The sequence below is a fragment of the Salmo salar genome, chromosome 04, assembly GCF_965601325.2.
Source record: "Salmo salar chromosome 04, fSalSal1, whole genome shotgun sequence".
Taxonomy (NCBI): Eukaryota; Metazoa; Chordata; class Actinopteri; order Salmoniformes; family Salmonidae; genus Salmo; species Salmo salar.
Window position 1 is genome coordinate 24,534,442 of NC_138294.1, and position 18,034 is coordinate 24,552,475.

Here is an 18,034-nt window from a genome sequence, read left to right on the forward strand (position 1 = left end):
ACAAAGAAGAAAAAGAAAACAACTGAAAAGCTTTCATGTTGTTCTTATTTTGACGTTTATTAACCAACACCCTGGAACTCAAAATATGATCAATGTAACTTCACAGCATCGCATACCCTAGGTAGTCTTTAATTCGCGTTGGATACAGGACTTGGTTGATATACGTTATCTAGGTGACGCTAGTTAAATGTTAACTGCTAATGTTAGCCAACAATGGATAACTGTATGGTTTTTCACACTCAAATAGCCTCCATCATGGAGGTGCTAGCGAATGCAGCCGTGGCAGATATCTGTAAACTCGTAGATGACGACTATGCAGTGTTTCGTTTGGAAATAACTCAAAGCCAGAAAGAAAACAGGGCATTGCGGAGGAAACTACTGGAACTGAAGGTGGCACGGGAGCGCGCAGAGAGGACAATGCGAGAGCGCGTCCTCGGCAGTCGTCCCAGTAGTGTCAAGATCCTCGACCGATACAGAGGAATGGCAAGAGGTACATTTTTCAGGAGACTGCGGGGCCTGTCGCCCCGTTTCCCCTCTGCGGCTTTAAATGTGTTTATCACAATGGGTCTTGGTCAGTTTTTGGATAGTATGCAATAACTCCCCTGATTACTTTGCGATCTTGTGTAACCGATGTGAAATGGTTAGTTAGCGGTGGTGAGCGCTAATAGCGTTTCAATCAGTGACGTCACTCGCTCTGAGACTTGAAGTAGGGTTTCCCCTTGCGTTGCAAGGGCCGCGGCTTTTGTGGCGCGATGGGTAACGATGCTTCGTGGGTGTCCGTTGTTGATGTGTGCAAGGGTCCCTGGTTGGAGCCCGGGTTGGGGCGAAGAGAGGGACGGAACCTACACCGTTACACTTGCGCAGACACAATATCATATTCAACCCAGAGTCTTGATTTACTGAATTTCCTATTATTTACTCAGTGAAAACAATGTGATGCATGGAACATAATACATCAATCAATAATAGTATTTCAGGAAATTATGAGAAATGTTAACTTATATCCTTGCCAATTCTATACAGTGTCAAAACTGTCAATAGTGTTCAATATAGCGTTCAGCATTGACAGAATCTAACCATCTCTTTTCCCCCAATCACTCTCTCAGGTGAAGGACATCTCACTGAAGGCTACAGAAGCTTTGTGAAGCCAGCGGGACACAATACATGGAAAGATGACCAACCAATCACTGTTGATGAGGACAGTGGAACCTCAACCCAGCATGTTATCATGATAGAGGTTAGTGTAATAGTGTCGAATTCAAAATTACATTTACTTTACTACAGAAAGGCTCCCCTGAGCTATTCACTTGCTTACATGTACATCCTTATTTATCTGCCATAGGGGAGCTTGTGAGACTTCCCAATGACATTGTTATCCAATTCAACTCATGTACCACTAATAACTTCCCCTCTTGTGTCAGTCTGCAGAGGCTGCAGGCCCAGGGGTCAAGCTGGAGAGGTCTGAAGGAGAGGAGGACCCACGGCACAGCAGAGACATCCAGGCTGTTGCAGCGTCTGGAGTGGCACCCCCTGTAGCCACAGAGGACCTATCCACCGCCGCTGCGCTCCAGTCCAGGAACCGACGCAGCATCACAGAGGTCAGTCCAATGCCGTCCTCAAGTCAGAGACAGACACCAAGACTGTAACACACAGGCTCTTACACACACACACACACTATCTGAATACAGATCAGACCCAGAGAGACTAGGGCCACCGGTCTGTCCTCCTGATCCTGGCTTGGTGTACTTACCGTTATTTCGCCAGAGCCAGAGTATGGTTTATTCCCGCGGAGATGGTGATGCGTTAGACACTGGCGGGGATGATCTGTTTTGTTCTTACGCTACAGAGATGGTCCATGGAAACATATCCCTGGGTTTAGAGAGACAGACTGATCTATCTAGAGGGAACTGGTACATTTCTGTATGGACCTCGCTTTGTGCACGGGGGCATTGTCATGCTGAAACAGGAAAGGGCCTTCCCCAAACTGTTGCCACAAATCGTCTAGAATGTCATTGTATGCTATAGCATTAAGATATCCCTTCACTGAAACTAAGGGACCTAGCCCGAACCATGAAAAACAGCCCCAGACCATTATTCTGATCTCACCCTATTCTGCATATACACAACAGTGCTTTTTCACCAATATACACTTAGTGCACAAAACATTAGGAACACCTGCTATTTCCATGACAGACTGACCAGGTGAAAGCTATGACCTCTTATTGATGTCACCTGTTAAATTCACTTCAATCGGTGTAAATGAAGGGGAAGAGACAGGTTAAAGAAGGATTTTTAAGCATTGAGACATGGATTGTGTATATGTGAATGGGCAAGACAAAATATTTAAGTGCCTTTGAACGGGTATGGTAGTAGTTGCCAGGTGCACCCGATTTGAGTGTGTCAAGAATTGCAACGCTGCTGGGTTTTTCACGCTCAATAGTTTCCCACGTGTATCAAGAATGGTCCATCACCCAAAAGACATCCAGCCAACTTGACACAACTGTGAGAATCATTGGAGTCAACATGGGCCAGCATCCCTGTAGAACGCTTCCGACACCTTGTAGAGTCCATGCTAGAGGTCGACCGATTAATCGGAATGGCCGATTAATTAGGGCCGATTTTGAGTTTTCATAATAATCGGTAATCGGTATTTTTGGCCACCGATTTCCCTATTTATTTTTTACAAGTCAGATTAAGAACACATTCTTATTTTCAATGACGGCCTAGGAACGGGGGTTAACTGCCTTGTTCAGGGGGGATTCGTTTTTGCAACCTTCTGGTTACTAGTCCAACGCTCTAACCACCTGCCTTACATTGCACTCCACGAGGAGCCTGCATGGCAGGCTGACTACCTGTTACGCGAGGGCAGCAAGAAGCCAAGGTAAGTTGCTAGCTAGCATTAAACTTATCTTATAAAAAACTATCAATCTTAACATAATCACTAGTTAACTACACATGGTTGATGATATTACTAGTTTATCTAACGTGTCCTGCGTTGCATATAATCGATGCGGTGCCTGTTAATTTCTCATCGAATCACAGCCTACTTCGAACAAACGAGTGATAATTTAACAAGCGCATTTGCAAAAAAAAGCACTGTCGTTGCACCAATGTACCTAACCATAAACATCAATGCCTTATTTTAAAATCAATACACAAGTATATATTTTTAAACCTGCATATTTAGTTAATATTGCCTGCTAACATGAAATTGTGTCACTGCTCTTGCGCTCATTGCCTGGCTCGTTGCGAACTAATTTGCCAGAATTTTACGTAATTATGACATACCATTGAAGGTTGTGCAATGTAACAGGAATATTTAGACTTAGGGATGCCACCCGTTAGATAAAATACAGAACGGTTCCGTATTTCACTGAAAGAAAAAAAGTTTTGTTTTCGAGATGATAGTTTCCGGATTCGACCATATTAATGACCTAAGGCTCATATTTCTGTGTGTTTATTATATTATAATTAAGCCTATGATTTGATAGAGCAGTCTGACTGAGCGGTAGTAGGCACCAGCAGGCTCGTGAGCATTCATTCAAACAGCACTTTCGTGCGTTTTGCCAGCAGCTCTTCGCAATGCCTTGCGCTGTTTATGACTTCAAGCTTATCAACTCCCAAGATTAGGCTGGTGTAACCGATGTGAAATGGCTAGCTAGTTAGCGGGTGCGCGCTAATAGCGTTTCAAATGTCACTCGCTCTGAGACTTGGAGTAGTTGTTCCCCTTGCTCTACATGGGTAACGCTGCTTCGAGGGTGGCTGTTGTCGATGTGTTCCTGGTTCGAGCCCAGGTAGGAGCGAGGAGAGGGACGGAAGCTATACTGTTACACTGGCAATACTAAAGTGCCTATAAGAACATCCAATAGTCAAAGGTATATGAAATACAAATCGTATAGAGAGAAATAGTCCTATAATTCCTATAATAACTACAACCTAAAACTTCTTACCTGGGAATATTGAAGACTCGTGTTAAAAGGAACCACCAGCTTTCATATGGTCCCATGTTCTGAGCAAGGCACTTAAACGTTAGCTTTCTTACATGGCACATATCGCACTTTTACTTTCTTCTCCAACACTTTGTTTTTGCATTATTTATTTGATGCTAAATTGATTTTATTTATGTATTATATTAAGTTAAAATAAGTGTTCATTCAGTATTGTTGTAATTGTCATTATTACAAATAAATAAAATAAATCGTCCGATTTAATTGGTGTCGGCTTTTTTTGGTCCCCCAATAATAGGTATCGGTATCAGCGTTGAAAAATCATAATCGGTCGACCTCTAGTCCATGCCCCAATGAATTGTATTCTGAAGATGTTCCTAATGGTTTGTACACTCAGTGAACACTCAACAAATATACCTACAAAAACCCACACACTAACAAACACCTACTGGGCGTGTCAGAGTTTTTAGTCAGGTTTGTCTGATGATTACTTGACTTATCATAGCTGACTTGTTTTTACCCACAACATCATATTTATGTCCACCATGATGGGTTTAACAGCAATGAAGTCATTCTGTAACTACAGTACAGGACTCAAACGTAGTGGGGATGGGTAAACACTCCATGTTGAAGGTGTATTTTACCTGTGTGTACATAGTTGAGGGAGTGTGTCAGTAATCTTTATCATCTGTCTCTTCCAGGAGGAGGGTCCAGAGGTGTTGCTAATAAAGGTGGAGGGGTGTGAGGAGGGTCTGGAGAACCCTGAGGGGACCATGGTCATGGAGGACAACCAGACTACACCTCCTGAACCCACAGAGGAACCAGCTGAGCAGCACAGGACCACACACAGTCTCACTGAGGTGAGCCCTCTGTGAACTACTGTCTGAATGGTATTAGTTCAGGTCCCGTATCCACATAGCCTCTCAGAGTAGAAGTGCCGATCTAGGATCAGTTTAGCCTATTAGATCATAATGAATAAAATTATATTTAAAGATCAACACTCCTACTCTGAGACTCTTTGTGGATACAGGCCCAGGTCTTGAGCATGCCTTTGAATTATACAACTATTAAAGAGTGTCAAGTAATCAAATCAACTAACATGTTTGCATAGTACTCGTTGCAATCCCTCATTGCCCAATCAGAAGATGCTCCATAGCAGGGTATTTCTTGATCCAACATCCTCTCACTCTGTATCTCTTACAGTCAGTATACATGGAGGATGGGAAGCCTGATCTGTTGCTGGTCAAAGAGGAGACAATAGAAGATGGACCAGAGAACACTGATCTGCTGAGTGGAATAAAGATAGGGGAGCAAGGTAAGAGAGAAATACATATAGCCTTCATACAGTAATAGATCTTCAATGGGAATAGTGATGCACATGGCTATTATTATTTATCCATTCATAAAATGAAATCAATGCAACTTATGTTTACATACAAAAACACATATTATAATGTGAACTTGACCAAGTAATTGACAAAAGAAACTCCATATGTAGAGTTCTCTACCATGTTTGTAAAGTCTATTTTTGAACCTCTACCTACAGGTGGTTGGCTGGAGGCTAACAGAGGAGACTGGGTGGCCATCTTGGATTCCCAGATCCAGATGGGTGCAACCAAGGGCCCAGGGGACAACATCACTGAGCAGGCCAGGACTAGAGGCAACATGGTGGAGGTCAGTGGTTGGGACAGCATCTTCAACTCTGGGCTGGGGAATAAAACTGTTAACCACAACCAGAAACAGACAATGGAACACAAAACAACATCCTAACTTAGTCTCTATGACAACAGACTGGCTGAGACCAGGGAGAGGCGTTGAATTGGTCTGCGGTATGCGGCGGGAGAGAACAGACAAACTCGGTTAGTGATGCTCCGTCCTGCTCCTATAGTTGTGATTCAGAGAGACTGATGGCGCCTCAGGTTAACCCCCTAACAGGTGCTGCCTTCAGCCTGTCTTCTATAGGATCTATCAACTGGAACATGGACCCTGTGACAACACAGACACTCCCTGGCCTTCATCCTCCTCACACTCTCCTAATGTTAAACCAGACCTCAGACAATGCCAGTGCCTCAACACTAAATGGCTACACAAGCCCATTGCCAAATGACAGTAGTAGAGATGGAATCAGTAAAGGTGGCAGCGCCAAAGAGAAGCGCTTCACGTGTTCGTTCGGTGGGAAAGCCTTCCATTTCCCCAAACGTGTGGAGATCCACCAGAGGATGTACATGGAGGAGAAACCGTTTGGCTGCCACCTGTGCCGGGCCAGTTTCTCCCACTCATCCAGCCTGTAGAGGCACTAGAGGGTCCACATGGGAGAAATACTACAGCTGCCACCAGTGTGAATCAAATCAAATGTATTTATAAAGCCCTTTTTACATCAGCAGATGTCATTAAGTGCTTATACAGAAACCCAGCCTAAAACCCCAAACAGCAAGCAATGCAGATGTAGAAGCACGGTGGCTCTGGAAAAACTCCCTGGAAAGGCAGGAACCTAGGAAGAAACCTAGAGTGGAACGGGGTCTGAAGAGTGGCCAGTCCTCTTCTGGCTGTGCCAGGTGGCGATTATAAGAGTTTGCGGCCATTAAGGCCAGATCGTTCTTCAAGATGTTCATAGATGACCAGCAGGGTCAAATAATAATCACAGTGGTTGTCGAGGGTGCAACAGGTCAGCACCTCAGGATAAAATGTCAGTTGGCTTTTCATAGCCGAGCATTCAGAGGTCGAGACAGCAGGTGCGGGGAGAGAGTGAGAGCGAGAGAGTCGAAAACAGCAGGTCCGGGACAAGTTAGCACGTCCGGTGAACAGGTCAGGGTTCCATAGCCACAGGCAAAACAGCAGAAACTGGAGCTGCAGCACGACCGGGTGCTGGGGAAGGGTACAGCCAGAAGTAATCAGGCAAAGTAGTACTGATGCATGGGAGAATTAGGGAGAATTAGAGGGAGCATACTTTAAGTTCACACAGGACGAGATAAGATAGGATAATTTCACCAGACAGACTGACCCAAGCCCCCCGGCACAGACTATTGCAGCATATATACTGGAGGCTGAGACGGGGGGATGGGGATAAATCCCCACCCACTTTGCCAAAGGACAACCCCCACACCACTAGAGGGATATCAACAGACCACCAACTTACTACCCTGACACAAAGGCTGAGTGTAGCCCACAAAGATCTCTTCCACCGCATAGGGGGTGCAAAACCGGACAGAAAGATCACGTCCGTGACTCAACCCACTCAAGTGACGCACCCCTCCTAGGGATGGCATGGAAGAGCACTAGTAAGCCAGTGACTCAGCTCCTGTAATAGGGTCAGAGGCAGAGAATCCCAGTGGAGAGAGGGGAGCCGGCCAGGCAGAGACAGCAAGGGCGGTTTGTCACTCCAGTGCCTTGCCGTTTACCTTCGCTCCCGTGGGCCAGACTACACTCAATCATAGGACCTACTGCAGAGATGAGTCTTGGTAAAGACTTAAAGGTCGAGACAGAGTCTGCGTCTCTCTCTGGGATAAGCAGACCATTCAATACAATTGTAGCTCTATAGAAAGCCCTGCCTCCAGCTGTTTGCTGAGAAATTATAGGGACAATAAGGAGGTCTGCGTCTTGTGACTGTAGCAAACGTATAGGTATTTACGGCAGGACCAAATCAGCGAGAGTTGTAGGAGCAAGTCCATATAATGCTTTCTAGGTTAGCAGTAAAAACTTGAAATCAGCCCTAGCCTTAACCTGTTGGGCCACCCCTTCCCGTTCTTATCCCGGTAATGGGATTGCTTGACAAGATACATGGCGCGAAATTCAAAACAGCAAAAATCTAATACCGTAATTTCCGGACTATTAAGCGCACCTGAATATAAGCCGCACCCACTGAATTAAAACGTATTTTTTTATTTTGAACATAAATAAGCCGCACATGTCTAAGCCGCAGGTGCCTACCGGTACATTGAAACAAATGAACTTTACACAGGCTTTAACGAAACACGGCTTGTAACAAAAATAAATAGGCTTTAACAAAACACGGCTTGTAACAAAAAATAAATGTGCAGTAAGCTTTAGTTGTCTTTTCAATTCCTCACGCTGCTGTTTCCAACGTCTTATCATCGACTCATTAAGACCAAGCTCCCGTGCATCAGCTCTATTTCCTTTTCCAACAGCCAGATCAATCGCCTTCAACTTGAAAGCTGCATCATATGCATTTCTCCGTGTCTTTGCCATGATGAGGGTGACAAAATGACTAAAAAATGACTCAGAATGATGGGAAGTTTGAGAGCGCTCGATTTAATCTAAACAGTAAACAAAAAAGTTGTTTGACCTTAACCCGTTCGGCAATTTCATTGGTCTACTGAAAGCTTCATGCCGCCAAAAAATTGAGCACGTCACAGAATGTGTTTTTTGGGGGAAAAAAAAATTGAAAGCGAGAAAAATCCATATATTAGCCGCGTCATTGTTTAAGCCGCGAGGTTCAAAGCCTGGGAAAAAAGTTGCGGCTTATAGTCCGGAATTTACGGTAATTTCAATTTCTCAAACAATGAAGTATTTTACACCATTTGAAAGATAAACATCTCCTTAATCCAACCACATTGTCCGATTTCAAAGAGGCTTTACGGCGAAAGCATAAGTTAGATTATGTTAGGAGAGTACATAGACAAAAAAATTACACACAGCCATTTTCAATGCAAGGACAGGCGTCACCAAAAGCAGAAAACCAGCTAAAATTATGCACTAACCTTTGACAATCTTCATCAGATGACACTCCTAGGACATTGTTAGACAATGCATGCATTTTTTGTTCTATCGAGTTCATATTTATATCCGAAAACAGCATTTTACATCGGCGCGTGACGTTCAGAAAATGTATCTCCCCCAAAACTGCCGGTGAATTTACAAAAATACTCATTATAAATGTTGATAAAATATTACTGTTATTCAAAGAATTATAGATTAACATCTCCTGAATGCAACAGCATTGACAGATTTCAAAATAACTTTACTGGGAAAGCACACTTTGCAATAATCTGAGTACTGCGCTCAGAAATATACACTAGGCAATACAGATAGCCGCCATATGAGTCATCTAAATGCATAAATAACAGTAGAAATATTCACTTACCTTTAGTAATCTTCATCAGAAGGCACTTCCAGGAATCCCAGGTCCACAACAAATGTTGTTTTGTTCGATAAAGTTCATAATTTATGTCCAAATAACTCCATGTTGTTAGCGCGTTCAGTAAGCTACTCAAAATGTAGGACGCGCGAGGAAAGTGTCACAACAAAGTAAAAAAAAAAAATCTATTTACGTTCGTTCAAACGTTGTATAGCATCAATCTTTAGGGCCATTTTAACGTGAAACTTCAGTAATATTTCTTACCGGACCATTCCTGTGTCTTGAAAAACGTTTTGGAACACAGGTCCCTTCTCACATGAACGCGCTCCAATTAAGTGATGTCATTCCCTGGGTTACCAACTTCCCAGCCTTCTCATTCGGTCTCTGATCATCATAGATGCCTCAAACAACTTTCTAAAGACTGTTGACATCTAGTGGAAGCCTTAGGATGTGCAAAATGAATCCTTAGTCACTGTGTGTTCCATTGGCAATGACTTGAAAAAAGTACAGCCACAAGATTTTCATTTCCTGCTTGTATTTGTCTCAGGTTTTTGCCTGCCATATGAGTTCTGTTATACTTACAGACACCATTCAAACAGTTTTAGAAACTTCAGAGTGTTTTCTATCCAAATCTACTAATAATATGCATATTCTAGTTTCTGGGCCAGAGTACTAACCTGTTCAAATTGGGTACGTTTTTCATCCGGCCGTGAAAATACTGCCCCCTAGCCCCAACACAGGAGGCCAGTGTAGAGAGGCTACCACTGGAGTAATATGATCAAATTGTTTGGTTATAGTCAAGATACTAGCAGCTGCATTTAACTGAAGTTTATTTAGTGCTTTATCCTGGTAGCCGGAGAGTAGAGCATTGCAGAAGTCTAATCTAGAAGTGAGAAAAGATGGATTAGCTATCTGCATAATTTTTGGACAAAAGGTTTCTGATTTTTGCAATGTCACGAAGATGGAAAAAAAGTTGCCCTTCAAATATTCTTGATATGTTTGTCAAAAGAGATCAGAGTCCAGAGTAACGCCGAGATCCTTCAGTTTCATTTGAGACGACTGTACAACCATCCAGATGAATTGTCAGATCAAACAGCAGACCTCTTTGTTTCTTAGGACCTAGAAGTTTGTCAGAGTTTAAAAGTAAAACATTTGCCGCCATCCACTTCCTTATGTCTCAAACACAGGCTTCCAGGGTAGGACATTTTGGGGCTACAGCATGTTTAATCTAAATGTACAGCTAGCTGTGTGTTGTCCGCATAGCGGTGAAAGTTGACATTGTGTTTCCGAATGACATCACCAAGATTTAGAATATATAGTGAAAACAATAGTGGTCCTGAAACAAAACCTTCATGAAAACAAACACAATTGCATTTTATTGATGGAAATTTGAATACACAGAGAGTCCCATTGTCATGCCATTCATCCACCACCATCACCTCATGTTTAAGCATGATAATGCACAGCCCAATGTCACAAGGATCTGTACACAATTCCTGGAAGCTGAACATTTCCCAGTTCTTCCATGGCCTACATACTCACCAGAAATGTCAGCCATTGAGCATGTTTGGGATGCTCTGGATTGACATCTGTGAAACAGCGTGTTCAAGTTACCGCCAATATCCAGCAACTTTGCACAGCCATTGAAGAGGAGTAGGACAACCTTCCACAGGCCACAATCAACAGCCTGATCAACTCTATGCAAAGGAAACGTGTCGCGCTGCATGAGGCAAATGGTGATCACACCAGATACTGACTGGTTTTCTGATCCACACCGCTACTTTTTTTTAAGGTACTGTATATGTGACCAACAGATGCATTTCTGTATTCCCTGTCATGTGAAATCCATAGAGTAGGGCCTAATTTATTTCTTTACATTGACTGATTTTCTTATATGAACTGTAACTCAGTAAATATTTTGAATTGTTGCATGATGCATTTATATTTTTGTTCAGTATATGTTCCTTTAGGATGATACAGTTTTTTTATAGTGAGTTGAGGATATTGCACTAATTAATGTTTACTTGACAAAGTATTGAAGGTCTTTGTAATGTCATGGTTCTCCTGTTCAGATCTGAAGGATCAGGTTAGTGGCTCTGCTCTACAGTGCTCTCTCTCTCCCACAGAGGGGAAGAGGGGTGAAGTTGGCCGTTTCATGATAGTCATAAATTCCTTGCAGAAACTCTCTTCACTGGACATGCAGTATTGAGAGGATTTAGTCTGTGAAACAAAGACATTCTTCCCGCCAAAAATCCATCATCCAAAAGTGGGGAATGAAACAATATTTCCGTAAATCAAAGGGCTTGGAGTGGTCCGTGGGTACTCGAAGAACAATCAGTTGTGTTTGGGGATGTCATGAAAGACGGTAGAACAAAATAACTCAATGTATATATTCCCCAGTTGTCAGGGTCACATCCAAATGTGGGGGAACGGATATGATTAAATATGAAACTATTTGCGAGAAGATGTGATGTTAGCCTTCTAAATTAGATAATTGTTTTTAATATGAAGTCTTAACCAAGTCAGTGGCCATGCCCCCATGAGCACAGACTTTACGAAAAAAGGAGGGACTGCCCCTTTTTCCCTGAGTGCTTAAATAGCACTCGTAACAAAATTTACATTAAGTCAAGAAAACGCAGGGACTGGAGTCCACGTGTTTAAATCACTACTGCTCTATAGACCGCAAAGCATGGAGCTGGTTAAGAAAACTACAAGACTACACGTTCACAGTGTGCAGCTGTATATGTAAAATAGTCTAGTAAACTCGACCGAAGACGAGAGGAGAACACTTCCCTATCGAACGACCGAATGGTACTCAGAAGAATTCATTCTGTAGAACATTTCCCTATCAAATGACCATTGGTACGTCTGATGTATCCAGTATAACAGAGGACAAGCTACAGCCACGAAAGATATTGTGTTCTGGAGAACACGACCAGAGACTTTCTGTCGACTGACTCTCCAGCAGACGGACCAGCGATTTCAACAGGGACGAGACATACAGGCGTAAATATATACAGTTGAAGTCGAAAGTTTACATACACCTTAGTCAAATACATTTCAACTCAGTTTTTCACAATTCCTGACATTTAATCCTAGTAAAAAGTCCCTGTTTTAGGTCAGTTAGGATCACTGCTGTATTTTAATAATGTGAAATGTCAATAATAGAGAGAATTTTCTCAGATTTTATTTATTTCACATTCCCAGTGGGTCAGAAGTTTACATACACTCAATTAGTATTTGGTAGCATTGCCTTTAAATTGTTTAACTTGGGTGAAATGTTTTGGATAGCCTTCCACAAGCTTCCCACAATAAGTTGGGTGAATTTTGGCCCATTCCTCCTGATAGAGCTGCTGTAACTGAGTCAGGTTTGTAAGCTTCCTTGCTCACACACTTTTTCAGTTCTGCCCACAAATTTTCTATAGGATTGAGGTCAGGGCTTTGTGATGGCCACTCCAATACCTTGACTTTGTTGGCCTTAGGCCATTTTGCCGCAACTTTGGAAGTATGCTTGGGGTCGGTCATTGTCCATTTGGAAGACCCATTTGCCACCAAGCTTTAACTTCCTGACTGATGTCTTGAGATGGTCCTTCAATGAATCCACATAATTTTCCTACCTCATGATGCCATCTATTTTGTGAAGTGCACCAGTCCCTCCTGCAGCAAAGCACGCCCACAACATGATGCTGCCACCCCGGTTCTTCACGGTTGGGATGGTGTTCTTCGGCTTGCAAGCCTCCCTCTTTTTCCTCCAAACATGGTCATTATAGCCAAACAGTTCTATTTTTGTTTCATCAGACCAGAGGACATTTCTCCAAAAAGTACGATCTTTGTCCCCATGTGCAGTTGCAAACTGTAGTCTGGCTTTTTTAATGGAGGTTTTGGAGCAGTGGCTTCTTTCTTGCTGAGCGGCCTTTCAGGTGATGTCGATATACAGTGAGGGAAAAAAGTATTTGATCCCCTGCTGATTTTGTATGTTTGCCCACTGACAAAGAAATAATCAGTCTATAATTTTAATGGTAGGTTTATTTGAACAGTGAGAGACAGAATAACAACAAAAAAATCCAGAAAAACACATGTCATAAAATTATTAGCATTTTAATGAGGGAAATAAGTATTTGACCCCCTCTCAATCAGAAAGATTTCTGGCTCCCAGGTGTCTTTTACAGGTAACGAGCTGAGATTAGGAGCACACTCTTAAAGGGAGTGCTCCTAATCTCAGTTTGTTACCTGTATAAAAGACACCTGCCCACAGAAGCAATCAATCAATCAGATTCCAAACTCTCCACCATGGCCAAGACCAAAGAGCTCTCCAAGGATGTCAGGGACAAGATTGTAGACCTACACAAGGCTGGAATGGGCTACAAGACCATCGCCAAGCAGCTTGGTGAGAAGGTGACAACATTTCGTGCGATTATTCGCAAATGGAAGAAACACAAAAGAACTGTCAATCTCCCTCAGTCTGGGGCTCCATGCAAGATCTCACCTCGTGGCGTTGCAATGATCATGAGAACGGTGAGGAATCAGCCCAGAACTACACGGGAGGATCTTGTCAATGATCTCAAGACAGCTGGGACCATAGTCACTAAGAAAACAATTGGTAACACACTACGCCGTGAAGGACTGAAATCCTGCAGCGCCCTCAAGGTCCCCCTGCTCAAGAAAGCACATATACATGCCGTCTGAAGTTTGCCAGTGAACATCTGAATGATTCAGAGTACAACTGGGTGAAAGTGTTGTGATCAGATGAGACCAAAATGGAGCTCTTTGGCATCAACTTAACTCGCCGTGTTTGGAGGAGGAGAAATGCTGCCTATGACCCCAAGAATACCATCCCCACCGTCAAACATGGAGGTGGAAACATTATGCTTTGGGGGTGTTTTTCTGCTAAGGGGACAGGACAACTTCACCGCATCAAAGGGACGATGGACGGGGCCATGTATCGTCAAATCTTGGGTGAGAACCTCCTTCCCTCAGCCAGGGCATTGAAAATGGGTCGTGGATGGGTATTCCAGCATGACAATGACCCAAAACACACGGCCAAGGCAACAAAGGAGTGGGCTGAAGAAGAAGCACATTAAGGTCCTGGAGTGGCCTAGCCAGTCTCCAGACCTTAATCCCATAGAAAATCTGTGGAGGGAGCTGAAGGTTCGAGTTGCCAAACGTCAGCCTCGAAACCTTAATGACTTGGAGAAGATCTGCAAAGAGGAGTGGGACAAAATCCCTCCTGAGATGTGTGAAAACCTGGTGGCCAACTACAAGAAACGTCTGACCTCTGATTGCCAACAAGTACTAAGTCATGTTTTGCAGAGGGGTCAAATACTTATTTCCCTCATTAAAATGCAAATCATTTTATAACATTTTCGACATGCGTTTTTCTGGATATTTTATCGTTATTCTGTCTTTCACTGTTCAAATAAACCTACCATTAAAATTATAGACTGATCATTTCTTTGTCAGTGGGCAAACGTACAAAATCAGCAGGAGATCAAATACTTTTTTTCCCTCACTGTAGGACTCGTTTTACTGTGGATATAGATACTTTTGTATCTGTTTCTTCCAGCATCTTCACAAGGTCCTTTGCTGTTGTTCTGGGATTGATTAGCACTTTTCGCACCAAAGTACGTTCATCTCTAGGAGACAGAACGCATCTCCTTCCTGAGCGGTATGACGGCTGCGTGGTCCCATGGTGTTTATTACTATTGTTTGTACAGATGAATGTGGTACCTTCAGGCATTAGGAATTTGCTCCCAAGGCTGAACTAGACTTGTAGAGGTTTTGGCTGATTTCTTTTGACTTTCCCATGATATCAAGCAAAGAGGCACTGAGTTTGAAGGTAGGCCTTGAAATACATCCACAGGTACAGCTCCAATTGACTCAAATGATGTCAATTAGCCTATCAGAAGCTTCTAAAGCCATGACATCATTTTCTGGAATTTTCTAAGCTGTTTAACCTCTTACATCTAGACGTTCCGCTAGCGGAACACCTGCTCCAATATCCAATGATAGGCGTGGCGCGAATTACAAATTCCTCAAAAATCCAAAAACTTACATTTTTCAAACATATGACTATTTTACACCATTTTAAAGACAAGACTCTCCTTTATCTAACCACACTGTCCGATTTCAAAAAGGCTTTACAGCGAAAGCAAAACATTAGCTTATGTCAGCAGAGTACCCAGCCAGAAATAATCAGACACCCATTTTTCAAGCTAGCATATGTCACAAAAACCAAAACCACAGCTAAATGCAGCACTAACCTTTGATGATCTTCATCAGATGACACTCCTAGGACATTATGTTACACAATACATGCATGTTTTGTTCAATCAAGTTCATATTTATATCAAAAAACAGCTTTTTACATTAGCATGTGACGTTCAGAACTAGCATTCCCACCGAACACTTCCGGTGAATTTACTAAATTACTCACGATAAACGTTCACAAAAAACAATTATTTTAAGAATTATAGATACAGAACTCCTTTATGCAATCGCGGTGTCCGATTTTAAAATAGCTTTTCGGTGAAATCACATTTTGCAATATTCTGAGTAGATAGCCCGGCCATCATGGCTAGCTATTTTGACACCCACCAAGTTTGGTACTCACCAAACTCAGATTTACTATAAGAAAAATTGGATTACCTTTGCTGTTCTTCGTCAGAATGCACTCCCAGGACTTCTACTTCAATAACAAATGTTGGTTTGGTTCCAAATAATCCATAGTTATATCCAAATAGCGGCGTTTTGTTCGTGCGTTCAAGACACTATCCGAAGGGTAAAGAAGGGTGACGCTCCCGGCACGTTTCGTGACAAAGAATTTCAAAATATTCCATTACCGTACTTCGAAGCATGTCAAACGCTGTTTAAAATCAATTTTTATGCGATTTTTCTCATAAAAAAGCGATAATATTCCGACCAGGAAACCCTGTTTTCGTTCAAAGACGAAAAAATAAAAACATGGAGTCGTCTCGTGCACGCGCCCCCAGTCTCATTGTTCTCAGATCGACCACTATCCAAATGCGCTACTGTTTTTCAGCCATGGCCTGCAAAGTCATCATTCAACGTTCTGGCGCCTTCTGAGAGCCTATGGGAGCGTTACAGCAGAGATCCCCTGTTTTGGATAGAGATGATCAAGAAGGCCAAGAAATAGTCAGAGAGGGCGCTTCCTGTTTGGAATCTTCTCAGGTTTTGGCATAGTTATCAGCTGTGTGTAGGATAGTAAAGTCCTTTGTCTTTTCTCCCGCTCTTTCTTACATGCCCTCCCTTTAAATTTTGTGTAACAAGCCGTCATATCGGTTTAGTCCACTAGGGACTTTCCATTGCATCACAATCCAAGATGGCGTAGCAGTCAGATGTCTTTGTCCTGTCGAGTCTCTTGTATATATCTTTTTACACATTTTTCTTCGCATATCTTTTTTAATATTTTCCTAAACCTCAACTTCTAAATACTCTCCTGCAACCCGCCTCACCCAATGTGGCGTGGATCTGTTTTTTTATTTACTATTCCTATTTACTTCGGATCTGGAATCCCTCAACTGAAGCTAGCCAGCTAACTACCTACCAGCAGTGGCGGTTCTAGACCATTTCAACTGGGGGGGCCAAGCTGGAGCCAGTTGTACTGTTAGAGGGCCAGTTACATTAGACGTTATTTTTGTCATATCGTTTTCTTCACTGCATTGCAGGCATTAGCAGGCAAAAGACCATGTTCCACCTTGCCACTGTCTAATAACGGACGTAAAAAAATAACGATAGCAAAAATGAGTTATGTAAAAATGATTTCATACTCCACATTTAGGGGGGCCACAAGGGGGTCCCCCCCCCCCCAGAACCGCTAGTGCCTACCAGCTATCAGTCAGCAAACCATTGCTAGCGGTCATCAGCTAACCTTTAGCTCGGAAAGCTCTCGCCAGTTCAAACAACGTGACTCAAACCAGAGCATAACGGACCTATTATTATTTTTTTCAATTCCCCCCCATATCCCCGGATTCCTACCGCAATCTCTGAACATTTTCATCTGGATCTTCGCAACTAGCTAACCGCAATCCCGGGTGACTACTCCTGGCTGGAGGTTTCCATCTCGGAGCAAGCACCAATTAGCCTGAAGCTAGCCCGGCCAGGGCTCCTGTGCTACCACCGAAACCCACTCCTGGGCTACAATATCCGTACCCCTTCTACTGCCTGTACGGGGCATGGAACCCCGCCGATCCTCTACGACTGGAATACCGCCATAATCTGCCCGAGTAGTCCAACAGGCCCCTCAGGCGCGACGTCCACTGAAGGCCCATTCTGCTAACCGTGGCCTACTAGCTACCTAGAGCTACTTGGAACCCTACTAATTCCACGACTGGTCTATCGACGTCACCGCATGAAGAGGCAAAAACAGACTTACCCCCATCGCGACGTCCCCCAAAGGCTAACTTGCTAGCACCGGTCTGTTAACTTCCTTGCCCCGGTCTGCTAACTGCTAGCTTGCCTGCCCCGGTCTGCTAACAGCTAGCCCCAGTCTGCCAACTGCTTGCTTGCTAACCCGGTCTGCTAACTGCTAGCTTGCCAGCCCTGGTCTGCTAACTGCTAGCTTGTTTAGCCCCGACCTACTAACTGTTAGCATCGGCCTGCTAACTGTCTGAATCGCCGTGTCCCCAGTCAGCCCAACCACTCACTGGACACATGTTCACCTGGCTACGCATGCCTCTCTCTGATATCAATATGCCTCGTCCATTACTGTCCTGGTTAGTGATTACTGTCTTATTTCACTGTAGAGCCTCTAGCCCTGCTCATTATGCCTTAACCAACCATGTTGTTCCACCTCCTACATATTTTTTTATTTATTTATTTCACCTTTATTTAACCAGGTAGGCAAGTTGAGAACAAGTTCTCATTTACAATTGCGACCTGGCCAAGATAAAGCAAAGCAGTTCGACAACATACAACAACAGAGTTACACATGGAGTAAAACAAATATACAGTCAATAATACAGTAGAAAAATAA

The 18,034-nt window shown here is 43.2% G+C and overlaps 1 protein-coding gene across 1 annotated transcript in view; it reads left to right on the forward strand.

Moving 5' to 3' along the window:
• LOC106602431 (uncharacterized) overlaps positions 1-18,034 on the forward strand; it is a 24,700-nt gene continuing 6,666 nt past the window's right edge. Inside the window, exons 1-6 of the mRNA XM_014195068.3 lie at positions 1-490; positions 1,107-1,237; positions 1,422-1,598; positions 4,649-4,807; positions 5,151-5,262; positions 5,494-5,621. Of these exons, the coding sequence (XP_014050543.2) occupies positions 214-490; positions 1,107-1,237; positions 1,422-1,598; positions 4,649-4,807; positions 5,151-5,262; positions 5,494-5,621 (984 nt within the window). The 5' untranslated portion in view covers positions 1-213. The remainder of the gene's footprint in view (positions 491-1,106; positions 1,238-1,421; positions 1,599-4,648; positions 4,808-5,150; positions 5,263-5,493; positions 5,622-18,034) is intronic.